The sequence below is a fragment of the Polypterus senegalus genome, chromosome 6 (assembly GCF_016835505.1).
Source record: "Polypterus senegalus isolate Bchr_013 chromosome 6, ASM1683550v1, whole genome shotgun sequence".
NCBI lineage: Eukaryota > Metazoa > Chordata > Cladistia > Polypteriformes > Polypteridae > Polypterus > Polypterus senegalus.
Window position 1 is genome coordinate 140,524,684 of NC_053159.1, and position 24,379 is coordinate 140,549,062.

Consider the following 24,379-nt stretch of genomic DNA (forward strand, 5'->3'; position numbering starts at 1 on the left):
TATTCCACGGCTGGCTGATGTTGTGAGGTAGTAATGCTGGGATGGACTGCTGCTCCTTGACACCCTAGAATAAGATTAAGCATGAAAGATGACATAATGGAAATAAGGAAGCAAGTCAATACCACTTGAAGTTGTAGGTTACTGATCAAATTTCTTTCAAGAAAATGCATATTTTCAGCAAGGATAGGATACTTCACCTTGTTTAAAGGTGTAATTACAGACATTTTGAATAATGTAATTATTTTTACACTTTACATGTGTTTTGTTTCTTTTTTAATACAGACCAGTGTCCTGGACCATTCAATCAAAAATCAAAGGACATTTTAAGCATTCATTTTATTTCAACTTTATTTAGCACTCTGACATATTTAAAGAATTTTATACACCATGCAGTCAATCAATCAACCTAACAGTTTACTGAACAGTATGGTGATAATTAGGATTAAGAGCCATCCATGTCTTAACATCAGATGTGAATCACACTATCCTACAACAGTTTCTTCTTTGACCATACAGAAAAGTAGCATTGTTTTAGCTTACATTATATCATACAGGTACATGAGAATGCCATATCTGCAGTGCACAGATAAACACCTACAAACTAAACATACATGTTACAACACATTTATAGCCACATTGTACAGCTCCTAAAGGCACACTGACAAACATTATCTGCATGACAAGAACAAACAATGATGAAGGCTTGGGGACTGTTCTTTAAAATTCATCTTTTAGACATACAAAGTGACCTTGTATTAGAAAGCATGAAAGTGAATTAAAATATTTTAGAACATTCCCTTTTACTGGTTATCTACCTTATATGTAATAATCCCTTCAGTGATTCAAAACGTATTAATTATTTTGGATTAAATTTTCCCCACAATCAGAAAAGCTGGTCTAGCTGTGAGTTTGTGGGCCTGCTTTGGCTTCCATACCATTTTCTGATGCAGGTTGTTGTAATAAAGGGGAAGAATAAAGTAAATTTAAAAGTAAATTCTAAGTATAAATACATATTTATTTGCTATATTTTTCTAGTACCTTAAGAGAAAATAAAACCAACAATGTTACAGTAACTGTACAGTGTTGTATGGTACACAAATTATTTACTTCTAATTAAGCTAGTTTTAATTACTTAATAGGTGGTGGTTGTTAAACAGCGTTTTATAATTTTAGAAAAACAATTTTCTTCACAGTAATTAAGTTGACTTTTTTATTCACTTTTTCAGGGACACTGAAAATCTTTTCTGCTGAATGATTTACTCAAGGGAAAACATTGCAATTTAAATTTTCTACATCTATATCTGTCACTTAGAGCGTGTGTGTGGAAAAATATATATTTTTTTTAGGTCAAAGAGTTACAAGCAAAATGTATATGGCATCTCTCACATTTTTTTAAACTACCCTCACAGCAATCACCTTCAACTTCTATTGGCGATATGTAGATATTTATTCTGGCTTTGTAATTTGATAAGTGTGAAAGTATAGTTCAGATTTTCTTTGGCTCATTAAAAGCAAAATTGGTCACCTCGGGCTACACATTAACAAAAGTTTCAAGGCCACCCATTTGAGAATTTCTTATCTGAAAACTTGTAAGCTCTTGATTTTGATATTATTTTAACCAGGGAAAGTATTCCAGTATAAAAAAATGTTAAGAGTTTGAGTGTTAATGAAGAACATCTGCAAATATTTGTCTATGAAATACACTGTATCATTCATATATAAATTTAGTCAGGATAATGTAAATAACCATTCTAAACATGATGTGAATGACAGAGGCTGCTTAGAGAGTTATGGCAGTAACCACTAAAGCAGCCAGTCTGTATCGTCATTTTAGCTGGTTTATGTAACAAGTTCTCAAGCCATCAGTGGTATACAACTACAGCATGTCCCACTCAAGAAAAAAGAGGACTTCAAATGTGGATCAATATTATAAGATCCACAAAACTGACTCTGGAATGATTAATGGGCATGCTAGTTGGATGCCATGTGGTGTTGCTGTAGAAACTAATAAAGCGACCATACTGTGGCGTTTGTCCACTCTTACAAGATGAAATGTAATGCACTCAAAGTCAACAGATATTAAAAAGTTAAATATTTAAGAGTACCCTATACTAACACTCTTTCACAAGCTGGACGACTGACTTGTTGATCAGCATCTCAGCAGTGTGTTCAAGTTCAGCCCCACCAATAACATCTCTTCCTGTCTCTCCAACACCGACCTGAAATACAACTGTAATAATGTGCAAATATCAGTTTTCATTTATTGTCTTTATATTTTAAGATACTGTATTTATTGTGAAACACTGAGGCAAATATAAAGCTATTCATGATGCAAAATGGATAAGTCATAGACAAGACTTGGAAATGGTACAGTGTCCACTATGTTACACACCAGGAAGTCGGACAGTTGCAGTACAGCATGGGTTTCATTTTCACCAAACTCTTCCCTTATTCTGAAGGTGGGTTAGAGTGGTTTAATTCCAGAAAAAAAAGGTTATGGTTAAAGTCCATTGTATGTCTGTTGTAAAAAATTTTCAATCTGCAGTGGCTCGTAAGACTAACTATTAAACCTTCAAATACAGAGTGTTAAAAAAAGGTTTGAAATATTGACCAAAATAATATTTTACAATATAGAGAAATGTTTAAGGTAATGCTCCTCTATTATCAAGCAGACAGGCAGCTTAGATTATGGCATCCAGTCTGATCTCTACTTTTCAAAGCCTGTTGGTCATCAATGTCCATCTTAGAATTTGAATCCTATGAGTAAGGCGCCTTCACAAATCAGGATGTCAGTATTTCAGTTTGAATATTTGACTTAAAATATAATGCTACAACACTGTCTCGTGATGTTTTAATAATAAAGCTTTCTTTAAATCCATGCAAGTACACCTTCACAGGCATTGGCAATATTTCTCAGATGTAATTCCAAACAAAACTAGCCACTGATGAGGAAAACTGTCACACCTAAAATAACAAAAGTAAATTAATACAGCAAAAATATAATATTTTTATTAACCCAAAACATACTGTAACAGAAATAGTGCAAACATTGTGATAGTAAGTTTATGTTAAATAAAGTGCTCTGAAACGCCTTGGCATTTAGCAGAGACCTTCTGAGGTGCCTGTTAGTAAAGACATTCACTGAGCCTGCTTATCTGCAAATACCCTTAACAAAAGCAGCAGCCTCACACCGTTCTTCAGACTGCTCTCCTAGTAGAAGCTGCCAAGGAGATGCATAGTCCCAAACACCCTCCCAGACATTCACCAAGCAGAACAGGATTTGTTTTTGGAACCTTGTTGTATAATGTTCCTTCATTTCTATGAAAGAATGCTATATAGACATCACTTTCCTTTAGCAATGCTCTTCACAAAAATACTTGCTTCTTCACATTTGTTCAGAAACACAACAGCAAGAAATGTCCACTAATAATTTATCAGTAGAAATGCAATAAAACAAACTGTCCAGTGTGTAAAACACTTCAATACGAAGCCCCTTAATCCCTCCCTGTATCACCGTGATAGAAAGAATACTTTTAAATCTCAGATAACAATTAGAAGAGTTTTTTTTTTTGACTAAATACAAGCTCAAAAGTTTTCCAGTGATTTTTTTTTTTTTTTTAAATAACACCAGTGTAATGTGTTCAATACAGCAGCTTTGAAAACCCCAGTTCCCTTATCCCCAAATGATATATAAAAGGACACAGTTATCATATAGTAAAGTAACAACCGGCATGGTGGTGTTCAACTATGCAACTCATTCCTTGATTTTCGTGGTTTAAACAGAGAAAATACTTTAATTATCTTTTAAATCTGCCAGCTATTAGGTGTTTCTGCATGAACGATGGGGGAATGCTAGTGTTTTTTACATTAAGCTTTCAAAAGGACTGATGATGAATCATCGGAAAGCAGCAGTTTCAACAGCAGGAAAAGCGATGTGATGTGAAGGTGTTCTGCACGTGCTTTTCAGGATGACATCTGCTTAAAAAAAATAAAAGAAAATGTTAGTGATTGTAGCCTTCGTCTATCAGGTAATGCTGACAGTTTAAAGTGGTTTGTACAAAATGATACTTCAAGCTTTACAATGAAAGACAAATAGTGTCTTGCTTTATACATTTGCATTACATTATTGTTGTATAACATCTGCACATATTAGAAACCCTAAAAGCAAATGCAAGATACTGTCCATTACTCACACCTCAAAGGCAATTACAGCACTTAAAATGTCAAAATGAAAATTGAATTAAAGTGCTGATTAATGTCAACAGTATTTTCAACTGAAGAAGGGAAAAACATATTTCTAAACTTTATAACTCCATAATTAATGGCTTGAATAATTGAAGTTTCCTTTTCAAAATATCCAGACATGGAAAACACTGTTAGATTAGAAACCTTCATAGGCAGAGGGCCTGGCAGCACAAAACATGGCTTAACTAATAAATAATCTGGTAAAGCAAAGCGTCCATCAAGCTATTAATCTGCTTCATCATTCATTAATTGTTTTTACAGTAGAATCACTCTGGGCCAGCTTTAATGAATTAAGATCCCGGCCACAATGTAGTTTTATCTCTAAATGCAACTAATAAATAGTGTTCAAAGGTTAGAAGGGCAATTATGCTATGATTATACATTTCACGTTTTATGATTTACATCAATTACTACTTATAAAGATGTTTTCAAATTTTTATTATAGCTTTTAAGTGCTGTGGCATTTATTGTTATTGGCTAGAAAGACTGTAATGTTTATTTGTAATATCTTATTTAAAATACTTCAATTGCAAATCAGCACTGTTTTATTCACAGAAAAAACCGATTGCAATTAAAAATGTTATGTAAACTTAGAAAATTACATTCATTCAAAGATGAAAAATGCAAAAAGGAAAACTAAAGCAGAATGTACAGGGTTAGGGTCTTCATTAATTAGCCACATCCAAATAAACTGCGATAGTCAGGGATGGCCAGGCAGTGAGAAGTACAGCATATACACTACCAGTCTTTTTTATTTTTACTCATTTTTAAAGTTCTTGATGTTGTAGCTTTAAATTATTAATCCTACTCTGTACCCTTCTATAACCAAAGTATCAATGCTCTAATTAGCAGTCACTCACTGCTTTAATAAACTGTCACTGATGTTCACCAGAAACAGGAGCTTTTAAAGCTGTAAAATATAGATGGATTTTTGCTGTGTTTCAACTTTCATTAGGCAAGAAATACGCAATTAAAGTTTGAAAGCAACTATTTGCTTGTATTTGTATTTTTAATTAAAAGTGAGAGTCCCCTTCCTGTGTTTTATTGTCTTGTCATGTTCACGAAAGTTTTGTCTTGCATTTAATTTGCAATAAATCCACATAAATGTGTCAGGTGAGATTTATGAGCTACGAGAAAATACATATATTATTCAACAATCAAACCCCTTTTCTATGACACTTAAACTATGCAGTCCGCCCAAAAATAAACCAAATGAAAGTGTGTCAATCCTTAAAACCTCCCGCATCATCTTTTTCTCTAAAGCAACTGTCTGGGAATAATCAAGTGATGCCTTAAAGTATCATCAATCATACTCCTCTGTCTCTCAACTTTTTGCTCACTCCACATGTTTTGACAGATAATAAATAAAACGTCCAAGAAAGGGGAGTGTGGCTGAAGCCAATGTATCATGTTCTGATTATGCCGGACGCAGAGCAGGAAACCTCATCGTGAACAGATGGTTTTCGCTGTGTCATGAACTGCAAGAGACTGTTTCACAATTTACAACTGCGTCTATACAACTGGCCACCACACGCTTTTTTTTTTTTCTCTCCATTATTTTGAAACACTCCTGTAATCACAGAAAAGTAACATTACACGGCAGATTTTTCTTTCCTGAAGCTTTGAAAACTTGGCAGATAAAAATACCCTGCAGTACTAGTGCCTCACAAACAAAAGGTAAGCTGATCTTTCTTTTAACACATGGGATGGAAATGATATGATAGAAAATGTTAAACAATACTGCATTAATGCTTTCAAATACTTAGATCTCAAAATAAAATAACTAAACATTTTTGTTAAGCATTCAGTCTATTCACAGGTGCCTCTCTTGTATTTGTAATAATAAGTCTCTGTTAGCCATAATAAATTTACCTTTTATGCACTGTCATACACAGAATTTTGGAAATTCACAAGGGCAACATGCATAACCTCAGAAAGTAAGACTATGCAGCGTGTAAAGACTCCGATAATCTTGTTTTAAGAAGAAATGAAGTTCACTACGTTGGCCACCCAAGAAAGACGAGGCATTTTCATGAGCAGAATTTGTCAATGAAAGATCAATCAAATTGAAACAGATTAGGTGAATGATGTCAGACATAACGAGAAACAGAGCAAATAGACTGCCGAACCAAAGGCTAAACAATGACTAGAAGGACTGGGTTCCGTTGTTAGCTCGCCGACTGGTTAAACTGAACTGTGGGTGAGAAGCTTCAGTGCAGCTTGTGTTCATTTTAGAGTTAGGCTGCATTGGGCTTATGTAAGGGAAATACTCAGTTTCATCTTGAGAGGTGGACTGAAAAGAACTCCATACTGCTTAATTTTTTTTTTTTTTTTGTCCAATATGTATGGTGTTTTAGTTTATGTTGCGATTTGTTTTTAATTTAATTGTTAAATTACATGAATTTGTAATTCATTTCAGCTGCTGCTGTTAAGCAGACCTTTGAACAACATCTCTAGAAATTGTAACTTAGATGGTAAGAGGCCATTACTCCAGTAATGCTTATTGCCCTCCGTGTTTGTTGACATGTATGTTAGATATTTTTTCTTCTCAAAAATAAAATTCAAAAAAGCTTGAATTTGAAGATGGGTTTGAGATCATCTTTGTAAAAGGTCTCAAATATTTAATTTCGTTATCTGTTCTCCCAGTCAGAATTACAACAGGATAGACACTGCTTATCACTGAATCTCCAGGCAAACGCAAATTTGTTGATCCGCTGTATGAATTTCATCAACTTCCATGTTCACTCAGGATGGCCTAATTTCCAATTTACATGTAATATTTATCTTATCTATTCTATTGCGAAGCCTAGGTAAAAACATAGATTTTTCCAATTAATCATTATTTTTCATTTAAATGAGTCAATATCGATTCCAAAAGACTCAAGAACAATCTCATAACGCTCTATCCTGCTCAATTACTATATGTAGATTTTTGCTTATCTTCATTTTTTAGCGTCCAATCCAGTAGACGTCGCTAATGCGCCTGTTAAGGCTTTCTACAGAAAAGCACTTGACTACCTCGCATAAAAATGAGAAGGGTCCGGCTGTTTGTAGGACACCATAAAATGGTGTGTCCTTCTCCACTGTAATCGTCGCCTTTGACAATTAAATCAGATGTGTGGACTTAATACAGATTCCAACAGTGTGTTGGTAAAGAACAACTGGATAAAAACAAAGCCATATGTAAGCTGTATTGTTGTAACACAACAAATTTGAGAAATTATATATCCTGATGTCACCCATAAACAATGCCAGTCTACATCCAAACGAATAAAGCCTAAATAATCCACACTAGAGACGATGTTTGGTTCCAAGTTTCCATTCAATTTGCCTTGTGCCCAAAAATAACAGTCTATAGCAGTTTTTATATCTAAAGATATAACCCTACACTGTTGTTGAAAATGAGGGCCTTTGACAATGATACAGGTTTTTGGACATCACTATGTTATACCTACCACTAGAAAGCAAATGAGTGAAGTTCTTGTACCTAGGCTACATGAAGATCTTAAGCAAAGAATCACAACATCTCTCAGGTCAACAGGGAGAGTAGTCCTAACCTGCAACAGCTGGACATCCAGGGCAGCAGATTCCTATGTGACCATCACACGTCACTATATTAAAAATGACTGGGCACCTGTGGTGGAGGTGTTGCAGTTAAGAGTGCCACATGGCAGTCACACCAGGAGCAACCTTACTGTCTATATACAGTATACAGGGTTGCTGAAATGGCTGGCTGGTTGGCTGTTGTTGTTCCAGAAACCTTTGTAGCATTTCCAGTGTGCTGATCCATCACATGACCGCATCAATGACAAGTTTATGTGTTGGCAAGTCCAATAAACATTGTTTTGTCTTTTAAGCATGTGGCTAGCTGTACTGCTATGGTGGAAAAAGTTTGCAATGTGCCTCAATCGGCAAAGCAAGCACACAACTGTTGGAATTTTCAGAGCAGCCTGCAATACCAAAGTGAGTGTGTGAGCAAAGCAGCCAGCGTGAAGTAGCTCCATAAGCTGCAATGAATGCATCGTTGTCAGACACAATGGCTGGGTCTTTGCCTTTTATATTACATTCATCCAATGCCACTGTCAACAAATATCAAATCTTGTTTTAAAATGCTTCCTTTTTGTCTGAGGAAGAACTCTGAGGACACATTTTTCTACACGTGAGCAACTGAAGATATGAGTAAGTTGTAGAACTGTACAAAGTCACACTGTGTCTTTAAGTTCAACTAATTCAAGATTATTTTAAATGTCCAATAGGAAAATAAATTTGGCTAACAGTTTAGTTGAAGTGTGTCTACATGGAGATTTCATAATACACAAATCGGTTATTGAATAACATTTATTATTTAAGAAGCAATATTTGATTATTTTATAGTAATATTATTTGCAAGATAATATAGATGTGTTATAAAGTAGATGCCATTGCTTTGCAGTAAAACAAGGACCCCCTCATAATATGTGTGGACTCTGAGGTGGCAGGACATATGTTAGTTAAATTGTGGTGAATTTTGAATGAGTGAAGTGCTGTGAAAAGTGTTTTTTTTTTCTTTTTTTAAAGAGCAATGGTATTTTGTTCCACATCTTCCAAATACTGATGTTAAATGATCATTACTAATCAAATCCTTGAAGTTATTGAAGTTATATTTATGTTCTCTATTTATGGTTAAGTAATCTCTAAAAAAGCCACCACTTCAAATATATCAGTGCATACTAATTCAGTCAAAATACAAGTGATATGAAATCAAATTGGGGTATTGTGAATTGGAATCGAACTGGGAGAACAGTGCCAGTACCCAGCCCTATTTAATACTATGTTTCGTTCACATCATTTGCAGAATTTTTTTCATCTTTGTTTCTCTTAGACACTTGCATTTAGCATCTCTTACAAAGATTATTGACACTGGATGTGCCTTCTACAATCACATCCTGCACTTCCAGGGCTGATGCACACAGGTCAAATGGCATGAATAGACTTTGCTTCAGGGGCTCTTGACTTACCTAATTTCCTGCTCGTTTTAGGATAATTTTTTAAATATATCAATTTTAAGAACTTTGTCCGAGTTAACACCAAGGATTACCTATCTATACTACTTGGCTTATATAAATCTTGAGTGTAACCGGAGATTCTCTTTTTGACAGCAATTGCATTCATTTGGAGGTATTATCCGCTCAAAGCAAATAATTTACAAATGCTATCTGGTGCAATGCCAGTCACTTTGTTTAAATTTGAAAGGTTATTTAAAATTAAATATCTTGAGATTGACATAATTGTAAATTAACCTAAAAAAAGGGAATATTAATTTGCCTGTTACTTGTTTGGATGCACAACTAACATACAATAGACTATCATTTTAAAGAGTGTCATCGTGCTGGTAAGGAAAAAAAATACATGGTCAAGACTGCATGCAAATTGGATGTTTAAATCTAATTCTGTTCTTCAGCACCTGATTATTAATCAGAGCTTAATCAAAAAAATGACTCTCCAAAATAGCAAAAATACAATGTCATTTATAATATATACGTTCAGCACTAGAATGAATAACCAAAGCATTACAAAAAGAAAAACAAAATAAATAAACGTGTCTTTGACTTTGCTATACAGAGATATCCAACTTCAAAAACGACTACGCCTGTCTGAACGGACTTATTCAGACAGAGTGTGAGTTTGTGAGCGTGTGTGAGAGATTACTTTATGGTCCAAACTTGTGTGGCGAGTCTTAAACAACCACCAGTGCTTTTAAACCTCTAGATAGGACTGCAGAAGGAGCAAAAAATGGTTCTCTTCATTTTTACTAACTTTGATGTACAGTAACAACACTGCTTTATGTGCATTTGCTAAAAAAATTCTTATCAGTAAACTGATGTTGCTTTGATTTTATGTTAAAATGCAAATCTTATGAGCTTCTGTTGTGCCATGTGATGTGTCTATTTGTGCTGCTCCACTGGAAAAACTTGAATAGGATGTACAAAATTGTTTTGACTTTCAGGTTTCTCCAGAGTGCCAGGCTGCATAAAAAGTCTGCTCTTTCACTATTCATTGCTTTTGTGCTGCTGATATATGATATGAACCAAAATCTGACCTGAAGCCAATTGGTAATGGCTTGTAATTTAAACAAACATGCATTTCAATTCACATACTTGGGGGCAGTTCTCTGGCACAACAGCTATATGTATGTTACAACATCACCTTCACTAAAATATATGTATAGAAGAACATCTGTGCCAGGTGTCTCCTACTCCTAAATATTGAGTTTTAACCTCTGTAAGATACTCCTACAACTTCAATGAAAGAATTGGCCTATCTGAGAATACCAACGCAATGCAACTGAAGGCAATACATTGACACATTTAAACTTGCTCTTTTGTGGTCTTTTTGTGCCGTTCTATAGAACAGCATGTTAAATGTTGTATAGAATATTTATTAGCCATCATCATTCAGAAACGAGTAAAAGCTCATTTTTAGAAGTTCTTACATACTCACTCTAAAACGCTTATTTCACATGACAGCCAGAGGCTGATGATCCTCCTCCACCTCCACCACGAACGCTGTTGGCAGCCGTGGGTGAGGAGGCTGGATAGTGCCCAGGTCGAATTGGCTTAGCTGTAAGACAGAAAGAAGCAGCAGAGTTATTTACACATTGCAAAAAACTGCATCTTTAATAAATGTAAAAGCAGCACCACCTACTGGGTGAATCATACAAGTAAACACATGATGAAATTTAGATAAAATTAAAAGTGATATTAACTTGTAACTAAAGAACAACAACAATACAAAAAACAAAAAAAACAGGTTGGCCTTTACACCACAATAATATTCATACGTGAAATATGCCCACGTTAACCCTCAATCTAAATCAAACCAGCAAACTGGCTAGGGTGCAGCTGCTCTTGGACCTCCACACACTTATCAGATGCCATCTAGTGGCTTCACATGCACTGCTGATGTACAAGCCGCATTAGGTCTGGTTTTGGGACTGCCTGACTGGTACAGTGCATTACAATGTAGTATTGCTCCAAAGAAAAACGTGTCACATATTTTCTAGTTTTACATTTGAAACACAGAAATAAATAGCAATATTTCATATGACAGATTCATTATTAAAACCACAGTTACTTTTTTATTTTTTAAGCATCTAGGATATACAAAATATTACTGGATTTAAAATAAAAAGTATTTAAGCTGCACCAAAAGGTATGTATCAGTTTACAAGCAATATAAATAAACTTTAACTATAAAACACATCATTTTACATATGCAGACTTAAAAAATATATTCATCACAAAATACAAATGTGGCTGTTTTAAGCCTCTCAATTAACAAAATAATTGGGTTAACAATAATAACACTAATGTTTAAACATTTACAAATAAGACATTTGTATGGATATGACATTTACAGTCTTTTAATGCAGCAGCAAACAAATTTAAGACCAATAATTTCATATACAGTATACTGGGAACCGGAACATGTCACCTGGAACATGTTAACTGAAAGGTGTTGGACAAAAACAAGTGAAGAAAAGTCATGTATGTAATTCAGAAATAAACCATCTAAACTGGAGTTTAGGCTACACAGCCTCACACTGACTCATGTGTCACTATACTAACACACCAAGTTTATTTAGAATTGTCTTTGTTTAAAATAAGACTGAAAACTCTGATGGTCAACATTTAAATACTGTGCAAGACAATTAATCATTTACAAAGCAAGGGCAGGGGAGGCATGTGGACATGTGGCTCTGAAAACACTAAATATAAAAACAAATAAAGATGAAATGGTCAGTGAATCCCATAACAAGGCATATATCAGCACACTTTGTTAGAAAGCCAGCAGATCACATGGGAAAAACACCAATATCCTATCTACAGCATGCCAATTAAATGTGTAACCTTCTGGCTTGAGTTATTGAGAACTACAAAGAAAATCAAGGGGAGACAAGTAGGCCACACTCTACCAACAGATCAGCTCAGACTCTGATGATTGTTTGGGAAGAGTGGATGCCTGTGGGCAGGACATTGTACTGGTCAGAGTTACTGCAGTGGATTTCAGTACGATACCTGTGGTGACCATTTAATAGTGAAGGCTGGAAGTCAAGGAGAAATTAATGAAGTACAATATAGACCCTAAACCCCTCTATAAACCTACTTTGTCTTTTATTTAAAAGTTTATTTTTTCATTGTCTTCAGAATCATTACTGACAAAAAAACCAACACAAAATTCAAGTTATTGAAAATAACAAGCTTACCAATTTGAGCAGTGTGACCTCGCCTTGCCATATTTTTTGCTCGCACTGCCTCCTTAATGCGGTCCACCTCCTGCTGGTAACGCTTGCGATCCCTCATGGCGTTCTCCTTTGCCTCCTTCAGTGCAGTCTCCAGGGCCTTAACTCTCTCAGCTGTAGCTCGAAGACGTTTTTCAAGTTTTGGAAGTTCACAACGCAAATCTGCATTGTCACGTACCAGCTGCAATAGAATCGTAAAACGAGGTTACTCAGGTAGGATTCAAAGCCACTGAAGAATTAAGATATCGTCCAACTAAAGACAGCGCTGAGAATGAGCACAGTCAAAGAAATCAACTCCTGATGCAGGTGATGGCATCTAATGTCACGTGCTTCACGACTGGCTGCATTTCATGTTGGTTGCTCCTGCAAAATGTCCTCTGTTAGAAACGGGTCTAATCGACCAAGCTTTTTGGAAAATAATGTGAGAGTAAGTTTAACATCTTCAGGTATAAAGCTGCCAAAGGAAAAATCAATGGTCAGTTTAAATATGGCTACATGTTGCAAATAGTTCCATTTTGTGGATTTTTTTATTATATGGTCATTATAAAATAGTGCAGCTGTTCTTGCAAAGCAGCTAACCATCAGAAAATGTACATTTTAAATTAATCAGAATACAAACTAAGTTGTTTTTTTTTTGTTAATTATGTTTTTTAGGCTTCTCCTGCTATAAGCATCTGAATTTCCTCATGGAATTAATAAAGTTTATCTAATCTTAATCTCTAAAAAATTGCAGCAACTACAAATTTTCAGTGCATTAAAGTCTTTTAATCTGAGATCAACTACAAACAAAATACAATCAGAAACTTTTGTTCACATATAAAATTTACCAGACGAATCCATTTATAGGGTGTGAGGAACTTGGCACCTATCTTGGCAGCATCAGGAGCAAAACAGAAAGGAAGTGAATCAGAGGGCACCGTCAGTCAAAATTTGGTTCATCAATTAATGTTCTCTTTAGGATGTAGAGGTAAAACCAGAATACACCTACACAGATGTGGGCGAAACACACAGGCTTTCCTAAGTTGTTTGTTATCGGAGTTTTAACACTTTTAAATTAGCATCAGACCAGTTTCTTTATTGAGGATAGTCAAATTTCCATGTAAAATGCTTTAATTGTATATTCCTAATTTCTCATTTGTACCCACTTAACTTAAGATAACATTTGAAAGGTAACAACTGAATTAAAATAAATTTGAAAAAAGTTAAGCACCAGAGGGGCTGGGGTCCTCCTTGGAAACTATCACTGTTTTGGTCACATGACCAAACATTAGACTGCAATAATTTTTGTCAATAAATAATAAACAATACAAAAATGAATTTACAATTTTAGAAAAAGTTTCTCTGAATAAAATTAAAATTGTAGCTACTATGATGCTCAAAAACTGAGTAATAGCTGCACATTCAGAAGACATTGTTTGGTTTGCAGACCCAAGTTTTACCTTTTTTAAACCGTTACTTTAATGTAACCAAAACTTAAAAAAGCCTATGTGAAGTAAGCTAGTTTAATAAATTGCCTGGGAAAAGGTATGGATTTTCATAGTTTATATAATTTAGTATCAGCAGCAACCCAACACTAAATTTTGTATGTAGGAGAAACAGAGGGCCGCGGGATTGCAGCATGGAAGCTCAACCTTGCTGGGGCCAGTCGCCACTGCCAGGGGACAACTGGACTTTTGCCGAGCCTGTTTAGCAGCACTTCCGCCACACCCAGAAGTGCTACCGGAAGAAGATCGTTGGACATCTGGGGTGCTTCTGGGTATCCTACTAAAGGAACCACTACTCGGAGGCCAGAGTCGGGAGGAGGTGGACAAAGCTTGCGAAGAGGAATGGAGGAGGAAGTGACCTCAGAGAGAGACAAGAGAAAAGGAAGACTGTATTGTGCTGTTTAGTGCTATGGGGAAGAGACTAAAGTGTCTTCCTGCTGAAATAAACGTGTACTGAGTGTTGGACTTGTATCTCTGCCTCTCTGTGTTGGGGCAGCTGATAGTCCACTATATATACATGCATATATACACACACATATACATATGCATATATACACACACATATACATATATATATATACACACATATACTGTACATATATATATATATATATATATATACATACATATATATATATATATATATATACATACATATATATATATACAGTGGTGTGAAAAACTAGTTGCCCCCTTCCTGATTTCTTATTCTTTTGCATGTTTGTCACACAAAATGTTTCTGATCATCAAACACATTTAACCATTAGTCAAATATAACACAAGTAAACACAAAATGCAGTTTTTAAATGATGGTTTTTATTATTTAGGGAGAAAAAAAATCCAAACCTACATGACCCTGTGTGAAAAGTAATTGCCCCTTGTTAAAAATAACCTAACTGTGGTGTATCACACCTGAGTTCAATTTCTGTAGCCACCCCCAGACCTGATTACTGCCACACCTGTTTCATTCAAGAAATCACTTAAATAGGAGCTGCCTGACACAGAGAAGTAGACCAAAAGCACCACAAAAGCTAGACATCATGCCAAAATCCAAAGAAATTCAGGAACAAATGAGAACAGAAGTAATTAAGATCTATCAGTCTGGTAAAGGTTATAAAGCCATTTCTAAAGCTTTGGGACTCCAGCGAACCACAGTGAGAGTCATTATCCACAAATGACAAAAACATGGAACAGTGGTGAACCTTACCAGGAGTGGCCGGCCGACCAAAATTACCCCAAGAGCGCAGAGACGACTCATCCGAGAGGTCACAAAAGACCCCAGGACAACGTCTAAAGAACTGCAGGCCTCACTTGCCTCAATTAAGGTCAGTGTTGACGACTCCACCATAAGAAAGAGAATGGGCAAAAACGGCCTGCATGGCAGATTTCCAAGACGCAAACCACTGTTAAGCAAAAAGAACATTAGGGCTCGTCTCAATTTTTCTAAGAAACATCTCAATGATTGCCAAGACTTTTGGAAAAATACCTTGTGGACTGATGAGGCAAAAGTTGAACTTTTTGGAAGGCAAATGTCCCGTTACATCTGGCGTAAAAGGAACACAGCATTTCAGAAAAAGAACATCATACCAACAGTAAAATATGGTGGTGGTAGTGTGATGGTCTGGGGTTGTTTTGCTGCTTCAGGACCTGGAAGGCTTGCTGTGATAGATGGAACCATGAATTCTACTGTCTACCAAAAATCCTGAAGGAGAATGTCCGGCCATCTGTTTGTCAACTCAAGCTGAAGCGATCTTGGGTGCTGCAACAGGACAATGACCCAAAACACACCAGCAAATCCACCTCTGAATGGCTGAAGAAAACAAAATGAAGACTTTGGAGTGGCCTAGTCAAAGTCCTGACCTGAATCCAATTGAGATGCTATGGCATGACCTTAAAAAGGCGGTTCATGCTAGAAAACCCTCAAATAAATCTGAATTACAACAATTCTGCAAAGATGAGTGGGCCAAAATTCCTGCAGAGTGCTGTAAAAGACTCATTGCAAGTTATCGCAAACGCTTGATTGCAGTTATTGCTGCTAAGGGTGGCCCAACCAGTTATTAGGTTCAGGGGCAATTACTTTTTCACACAGGGCCATGTAGGTTTGGATTTTTTCTCCTAAATAATAATAACCATCATTTAAAAACTGCATTTTGTGTTTACTTGTGTTATATTTGACTAATGGTTAAATGTGTTTGATGATCAGAAACATTTTGTGTGACAAACATGCAAAAGAATAAGAAATCAGGAAGGGGCAAATAGTTTTCACACCACTGTATATATATATACATACATATATACATACATATATATATATACATACATATATACATACATATATATATATATATATATATATATATATACATATATATATATATATATATATATATACATACACATATATATATATATATATATATATATATATATATATATATATATATATATATATATATATATATATATATATATATATATATATATATATATATATATATATATATATATATATATATATATATATATATATATATATATACATACATATATATATATATATATATATATATACATACATATATATATACATACATATATATATATATATATATATATACACATACATACATATATACATACATATATATATATATATATATATATATACATACATAATATATATATACATACATATATATATATATATATATATATATATATATATATATATATATATATATATATATATATACATATATATACATAAACATACATACATACATATATACATATATATATATTTATATATATATTAAAAAAAAAAACATACTGTATACACATCTGTAGACACAGATATACACCTGAATTTCACCAATTTACACTAAAAGTGACACTTGCTTTTTTTGACACCATCCCATGAGGTGCCTATCACACAAGCTGCTATATCTCAAGCAACACCACAACAGACGTATTATGCTGTACATTTCTGCCTTACATTCTCTTTGAAAGTGCACTGCATTTTCTTGAGAGCTTCTTCTTTGTATCCTCTACCAATAAATCTATCATTAAGAGATTCTCTCTGTGACAATATCTTTAATTTTCTTTGCTTTACTAAAACCTGGCACTTGCTCAACCTAATTGTATGGAAAAACCCATAAATGTGAGTGTGGCAGAGGATGAGTGGTCTTTTTTGATTAAAGATTTAGATCTGAACTTCCTGCCAGTGGCAATAGATTGCTGTTTTTTTAAATGTTTAGTCCTGAGGTGCAGATTTCTCAAATTTTTGTTGTCATGTTCCTACATCTAAAGGAGTTTTAATCATAATTTTCTGTTCAAATGGAACATCCCCACTCTACTCCCCACTTTAAAAATACCTGAGGAGTTGAAACAGTCCCATTGTTTCACCAAAAAGGAATTTCTGCTGATGTTTTATTTGTTTTCTACACCACATAAGCAAGGTCAAAACTGTACTGTATCAGGTTCAAGCCAGGAAACAACTGTGTGTGTGAGATGCTGGTCCATTATGTGTCATATTCGTTCCTACTGCTTATAATTATAAGTAATAAATAATATTATAATAATAACTAATAAAGTGTCTGATTCAAATCCTGAGGTTTATCATTTTTTTTTTTATTTATTTATTTATTTTTGCTGGCTTAGGCTGAACCAGCAACCCTCAGTATGATGACATCTCCAAATTGCTGCACCATAATTTCAGTTTACTGTTTTTTTTTTTATTTGTGCTGTTTCTCTCCAGATTTGTAAATCCTATTTTCTTTACGAGAAAATTCTGATCTATTTTAAAGTGCACTTTAATTAATCTTGTCCAATTAAACTTTGTTGGAATCTTTTCAGATCTTTACAAACTTTAAGCTTGTACTGTAACAAAACAGCAGCACCACCACTACAAATTTTACTTTTAGGCATTATGACTAATGTGGTTTCTTAACTGCATAAATGGCAATATACATGATTTCAAAAGCCTGAAAATGTTTTCATTTGATTTGTGTAATACTGTATGTATATTTTAAAAACAATTTTACATGGTTAGGTTGGAGCTACCCTGTGTCCTAGCCATTAATTATATGGTACTGTAACAGGAACATTTGGAGAAGAATTAGATTTGTTAATATATTTACATTTGATTTCTTGGCAGACATTTTTTTCAAAGCAACTTACAAAAGAGTTAAAACATACTCGAGTAACATTAGGCTAGGGCCCGTTTGTTCAGCAGTTAGTAAAATGGGAAAAAACAAAAAAAAATTTTATTTATAAATGGGAAGGGCTACATCAGGAAGGACATGCGGTGTAAAATTTTGCCAAATCAATATGCGGACAACAATACAAATTTCCATACCGGATCGGTTGAGCCCCGGGTTAACAATGACCGCCACCAGCACTGTTAGCCAACAGGGTGCCAGTGGAAATTGGGCTACTGTTGGCTGAAGAAGAAGAAGGAGGAGGAGGGGGGGGAGATGAGGCAGGAGGAGAGGAGGAAAATAAAGAGAGTGGAACTGAGGGTAGGAACTACAGGGGAATAAAATTGATGAGCCACAGCATAAAGTTATGGGAAAGAGTAGTGGAAGCTATCTTAAGAAGTGAGGTGAAGGTTAGTGAGCAGCAGTATGGTTTCATGCCAAGAAAGAGCACCACAGATGCAATGTTTGCTCAAAGGATGTTGATGGAGAAGTTTAGAGAAGGCCAGAAGGAGTTGCATTGCGTCTTTGTGGACCTGGAGAAGGCATATGACAGGGTGCCTTGAGAGGAGCTGTGGTATTGTATGAGGAAGTCAGGAGTGTCAGAGAAGTACAGAAGAGTTGTGCAGGATATGTACGAGGGAAGTGTGACTGTGGTAAGGTCTGCGGTAAGAGCGACAGATGCATTCAAGGTGGAGGTGGGATTACATCAGGGATCAGCTCTGAGCCCTTTCTTATTTGCAATGGTGATGGACAGGTTGACAGACAAGATTAGACAGGAGTCCCCGTGGCTTATGTTTGGTGATGACCTTGTGATCTGCGGCGAGAGTAGGGAGCAGGTTGAGGAGACCCTGGAGAGGTGGAGATATGCTCTTGACAGGAGAGGAATAAAGGTCAGTAGGAACAAGACAGAATAGATGTGTGTAAATGAGAGAGAGGTGGGATGGTGAGGATGCAGGGAGTAGAGTTGGCAAAGGTGGATTAGTTTAAATACTTGGGATCAACAGTACAGAGTAATGGGGATTGTGGAAGAGAGGTGGAAAAGAGTGCAGGCAGGGTGGAATGGGTGGAGGAGAGTGTCAGGAGTAATTTGTGACAGACGGGTATCAGCAAGAGTGAAAGAAAAGGTCTGCAGGACAGTAGTGAGACCAGCTATGTTATATGGGCTGGAGACGGTGGCACTGACCAGAAAGCAGGAGACAGAGCTAAGATTTGCACTGGCTGTCACGATAATGGATAGGATTAGAAATTAGTACATTAGAGGGTCAGCTCAAGTTGGACAGTCGGGAGACAAAGTCAGAGAGGTGAGATTGCATTGGTTTGGACATGTGCAGAGGAGAGATGCTGGGTATATTGGGAGAAGGATGCTAAGGATAGAGCTACCAGGGAAGAGATAAAGAGGAAGGCCTAAGTGAAGGTTTATGGATGTGGTGAGAGAGGACATGCAGGTGATGGGTGTAACACTGCAAGATACAGAGGACAGGAAGATATGGAAGAAGATGGTCCACTGTGGCAACCCCTAACGGGAGCAGCCAAAAGAAGAAGATGATTTATGCTAGATGAAATTCAGCGCCAATAATGACCTTTTCATAGGAAAACAAAACAGGCTTACATTTAATGACATGCCCTGCTCTACATTAATTAAAATTAAATTAAAGGTATGGAATGCAAATAAAATATTGCAAGCAATTTCTGTAATTTGAATTCAAGTATCTTTTCAGTTATTTTCTAACAACAAAAATTATTTGGCACTCCTAATGTGGAATTCAGACATACTATATTTGAAATGGAGCCATTTTTTCCTAAAATGTAATCATTTTACTGAAATGAACAAGACATACTCAGTATTGGTAATTTTACTGACACTTTACCTAAAATTTTAGATGCCAACTAAGTTTGTGACCCTGAGCAATTCTGTAAGTGTCTTGAGCATGGGAACGGTGCTATATAAATAAAATGCATTATTATTATTATTACTGTTGTTGTTGTTGTTAATCTGCCTGAATTTAAAGTGTAAAAATAATGGGAGAAAGTGCTATTGTGATCCATAAACTGATCCAAACAAAGACATCAGTTGCAAGATATTTTACGTGAAGCACAATGCTGAACTGAAAGGCAAATGAACAATTACTGGATTGTTTAGAATCTGCAGGCTAGGAGTATTTAGAAGTTATCTTAACATAATTAGATGTGTGCTTAGAAGAAAAGCCACAGATTTCATAATAAGAAACCATAGACATTTGAAATTTCCTCAAGTTGCAGAATAATTTGTTTCAGATCATTGATATGAAAATGCTTAAAGAAATACAGATACAAGTTCAGGAGGACATTTCAAGCTGATCAAAATCAGTACTAGGATAAGGTGAAGCTGAATACGGCAACACCTGTGACAGACATGGGATGGAGTGAGGCGCACAGGTTATTGTGATCTGCAAAACAAACTCGGATCTAATTGCATTCACATTTTCACACCTGGAAGAAATTGATGGTTCCAGTGCCTGCCTTTATTATGACATCAAAGGTCCTGCCATACCAGTTCCTGCAGCACTGCATGATTCAGCATTCTCCATTCCAGTCCATGACATAGGAAAGATTTTCAAACATGTCATGATTTGTAAAACAGCTGGTTTAGAAGAAGTATAAACCTTTCTAATAACCTATTAGCTCTTGTTTTACAGACTTTTCGTTGTTTCACTGAGTAAATCTACAGCTCTTTCCAACTTCAGAAAGACGATAATTATCTATGTACCAAATGATACAAAAGTGGACTGTCTCAATGATTGCAAAATGGTGGCAATCACTTCCATTGTTATGAAATGCTTTGTGATAGAATGATTGCTGGTGAATCTAGAAAGCATTATATTACATGTGGACCATCAGTTTTTTACAACCTCAGTAGGTCCACAGATGATGCCTTTTCCCCTGCACTTCACAACACCTCAGCAAACATGAGTAATAATCACTGCCACAATACTGTCTATTGACAACTGTTCAGGATTTAACAGTTATACCGTCGGACTTGATCAGAAAGTTCCTAAGACTTAAAAACAAGAAATCTGACAAATGAGGAGACCATTCACTCTATCAGGCTTGTTTGTTTATTTAATATCTGAGCTTTCCCAATATTTGATCCAGATAAATGTTGTCAATGCTTCTGCTTCAACTGCTTGGCTTGGTAGTTTGTTCCAGATTTCCACAACTCTGTGTGTAAAGAAGTGCTTCGAGGCTTCAGTCTTAAATGTGTTTCACCTTAATTTCCTTGAGTTTGCAACTCACCCATAAGCTGAAAGTAGTAGCAACTAGGAAACCAAATAAAGGTAACGTGGCAGGAGAACCTCCTGGCATCTGTTAGGAGTAATTGTGCAGCTCTTTCAGGGGTAACAATGAGGTAGGCAGGCTCTTGCACCCGCTAAGGTATTGAAACTGAGGTAGCTAGCCTCGGCCATATTGCTAACGTGTTTGGTTTGTGCAGCTTCTTCAAGAGGTAGCTTATCTGCGAAGTCCCGGCAGCAGTAAAGCTTTTGGGCCTTTGCTAAGGCTGTTTGAAAATGTGGCCCCGTTAGGGGTGGTGATTCAGGCATCCTGATGGGAGTGCAGCTTCTGAGCTGAGCAATATCTGGTCTTTGCTGAGGTAATGATGCTGAAGTAGCCACCCTCTGACCCTTGTCTTCTGTGATAAGAATGAGTGATGAGTGAATGGAACATGCCAGGGTAAATATTTAAATATTTGCCTCTTTGATGTTAACTTATTAATATCTAGTTTTGTTACTGAATTTAATTTTTTTTTTTATTTCCAAAACATATAAAAACATTTTTTTTTAACAAATTTGACCAATCTCAAATTTGCTTTAGCTCAATTTTAGAATGGCCAACATATGTTACATGATACATCATTTAATGCATGTACTTCATCAGTAACAGAACCTGGCAGGGTCTTTTGAACTACCGTACACACTCTTCCTAGCGACCCAACTGAGGTTGATCTGACTTCAGCCTTTGTCCAAGTGGCTTACTACAGCCCCTCGGTTCTCCTCTCTTTAGTCAGAGCAATTGGGAGGCTTTCTCTGCAGCCTCTGTGCTGTTCCTAATGGCTCTTTCCCTGGTGATGCCAAGTGTTCTGTACGCCTTCCACAAGAATTGTCCTGTGAACTGCTAGCAGCCCACCTCTACAGGCAAACACCTTGTTCTCCACCCTTGATACCGCCAGCCATCCACCAGCACCTGGTATTTTTATAATTAGTCATGGATTACTAAACATTCCTCTGTGATGCTTTGTGTGTTAATGTAGATGTTCTGAAGTATCGTTGGGTTTACCTTGCATTGGTAATGACGCTTGTGTTGTCAGACTTATCAAGTAAGGAGGACACATTTTGACACAAGGAATTTCTATATATATATATATATACCCAGACAGTACAGTACATATAGTACATAGTGCTGTATATACTGTACTGGTTTCTCAAACTGGCTGCAGACAAATGTTATTGTGCTGTGTGTACATGATAGTGAAATCCTAATCAAACCACCTTAATGCAGCAAGTAAATAGAAACTCTTTAGTACTTAAAACTGTAAAATAAAAATCTACTTTAGTTTAGGAAGAACCAGAATATCCTACTATGGCAGGTATTTATTGTTGTCGTTCACAGTTAAGTATGTTGAGTGATTTACTTCACATTAAGTCCGTTTCTTTAGATGAATTCATGAGTGGCAGTATGGTATAATTTGTATATTATGTAGTACTGCAAGTCTTACTGAATTTTAACTTACTCATTATAATGCAATATTTAAAATAAAATGTAAAAAAAAAAATCTTATTCATATGAACAAAAGTTAATTTTGCCCATTTTCTCCAATTTCAAATTAAACAGTATATATTTAAAAATGTTCGGGTATCCCTCTTTTCAGCTGCCACCTCTACTAAATAAGCCAAAGTTATAAAGCTTCTTTGTGTAGGCCAATGCACCTAACTGTGTATTTACTTCTTTTGTCGTACCTGTTTGTGAACTTTTGTAAGTTGCTCCAGGTTGTTCTCAAGAAAGGAAATTTTCTGCTTCTGCGCAGCACTTCCCCCTCCATCATCACAGTCCAGTTCAGCACTCTAGGAAGGCATGGTGAACAGGAAACGTTAGAATATTTGAGGTAACAAGCTATATATGTGTGATCAAATTTAAAATCTTATATGAACACATTCATAAAAACACCTCATATATACTGTACATTCATTAAATAGGAAGAAGATAGACTTTCCATTACACTAGTTGTAAAAAGCAAAAATAAGAGCAGAGGCCACTTACTTTCTTGACACGAGTAGTGAGGTCCTGAACAAAAAGTTTACGAAGATTGTGAAGTGTCTGAAGCTCCTTGGCCTGCACAGAGATTTAAATCATAAGATTTACAAGTGCACTATTAAGTAGAAGATTCACATATCCTGTATCCTGAATATTTCCCTTTTGAGAACCACCTTTCTTGGAAGTTATAAATAATCAGACCCTCTTGTTTTCAGACAAGTCACATACTGACAATTCCCATAATAACCATAGAGCATTTTAAGCCTTTGTACATGCTACCATGTTCAGAAATGGAAAATTCAAATAAAGGAAATTTTTCTGCAAATCACGCCATCTGTATACCAACATAAAAAACGGGGACAAAATACATCCCATGCTTACAACATGTATGGAAAAATGACAGATTTCAGAATATGTTTGAATAAACTTTTTGATGACAAAATCTGAAACTATTGAACTATTGTGTTATCCTTCCTATGGAGCTGTGATATACAGGTATAAAGTATTTCTTGCAGTATAAATGTGGCCGTTTAAGCAAATTTTTGAACTAAATCAGATTGCATCTTTCATAAATTGCTTTCATTTTCCCCCAAAGTATCTTAAAACTTCAAAGTATGTGTTCATATTTTACATTAGTAAAATTGAATTTAGTGTACTTTTAATTTGTAAACTCATTTCTCTTTAATTATTATCGCTGTGTTTAACAATGTGTCTCCCATGTCATTCTGCATTGGACTGTACTGTTGCTGCAAGTTTCTGCACCATTGCGACTAAAACTCTAACTTTTCATTCTACTGTACAACATAATGACAATAAATTGAACTGAAGTAAACTAGGCAACATAAGTAGATGTAAATCTATTAAAAAGAAAATGGTCTTGAATT

General features: G+C 35.6%; 1 protein-coding gene across 2 annotated transcripts in view; it reads right to left on the reverse strand.

The window, feature by feature from the left end:
• Positions 1 to 330: 330 nt before the first annotated feature.
• Positions 331 to 24,379, reverse strand: part of kif5c (kinesin family member 5C) — a 171,640-nt gene continuing 147,591 nt past the window's right edge. The window contains exons 22-26 of one of the 2 annotated variants that reach the window (XM_039757346.1): positions 23,502 to 23,573; positions 23,201 to 23,305; positions 12,491 to 12,707; positions 10,726 to 10,845; positions 331 to 3,978 (exon numbers count right to left, since the gene is read on the reverse strand). In XM_039757346.1, the coding sequence (XP_039613280.1) occupies positions 10,736 to 10,845; positions 12,491 to 12,707; positions 23,201 to 23,305; positions 23,502 to 23,573 (504 nt within the window). In that variant the 3' untranslated portion in view covers positions 331 to 3,978; positions 10,726 to 10,735. The remainder of the gene's footprint in view (positions 3,979 to 10,725; positions 10,846 to 12,490; positions 12,708 to 23,200; positions 23,306 to 23,501; positions 23,574 to 24,379) is intronic. The other variant, XM_039757345.1, reaches the window with a different exon arrangement.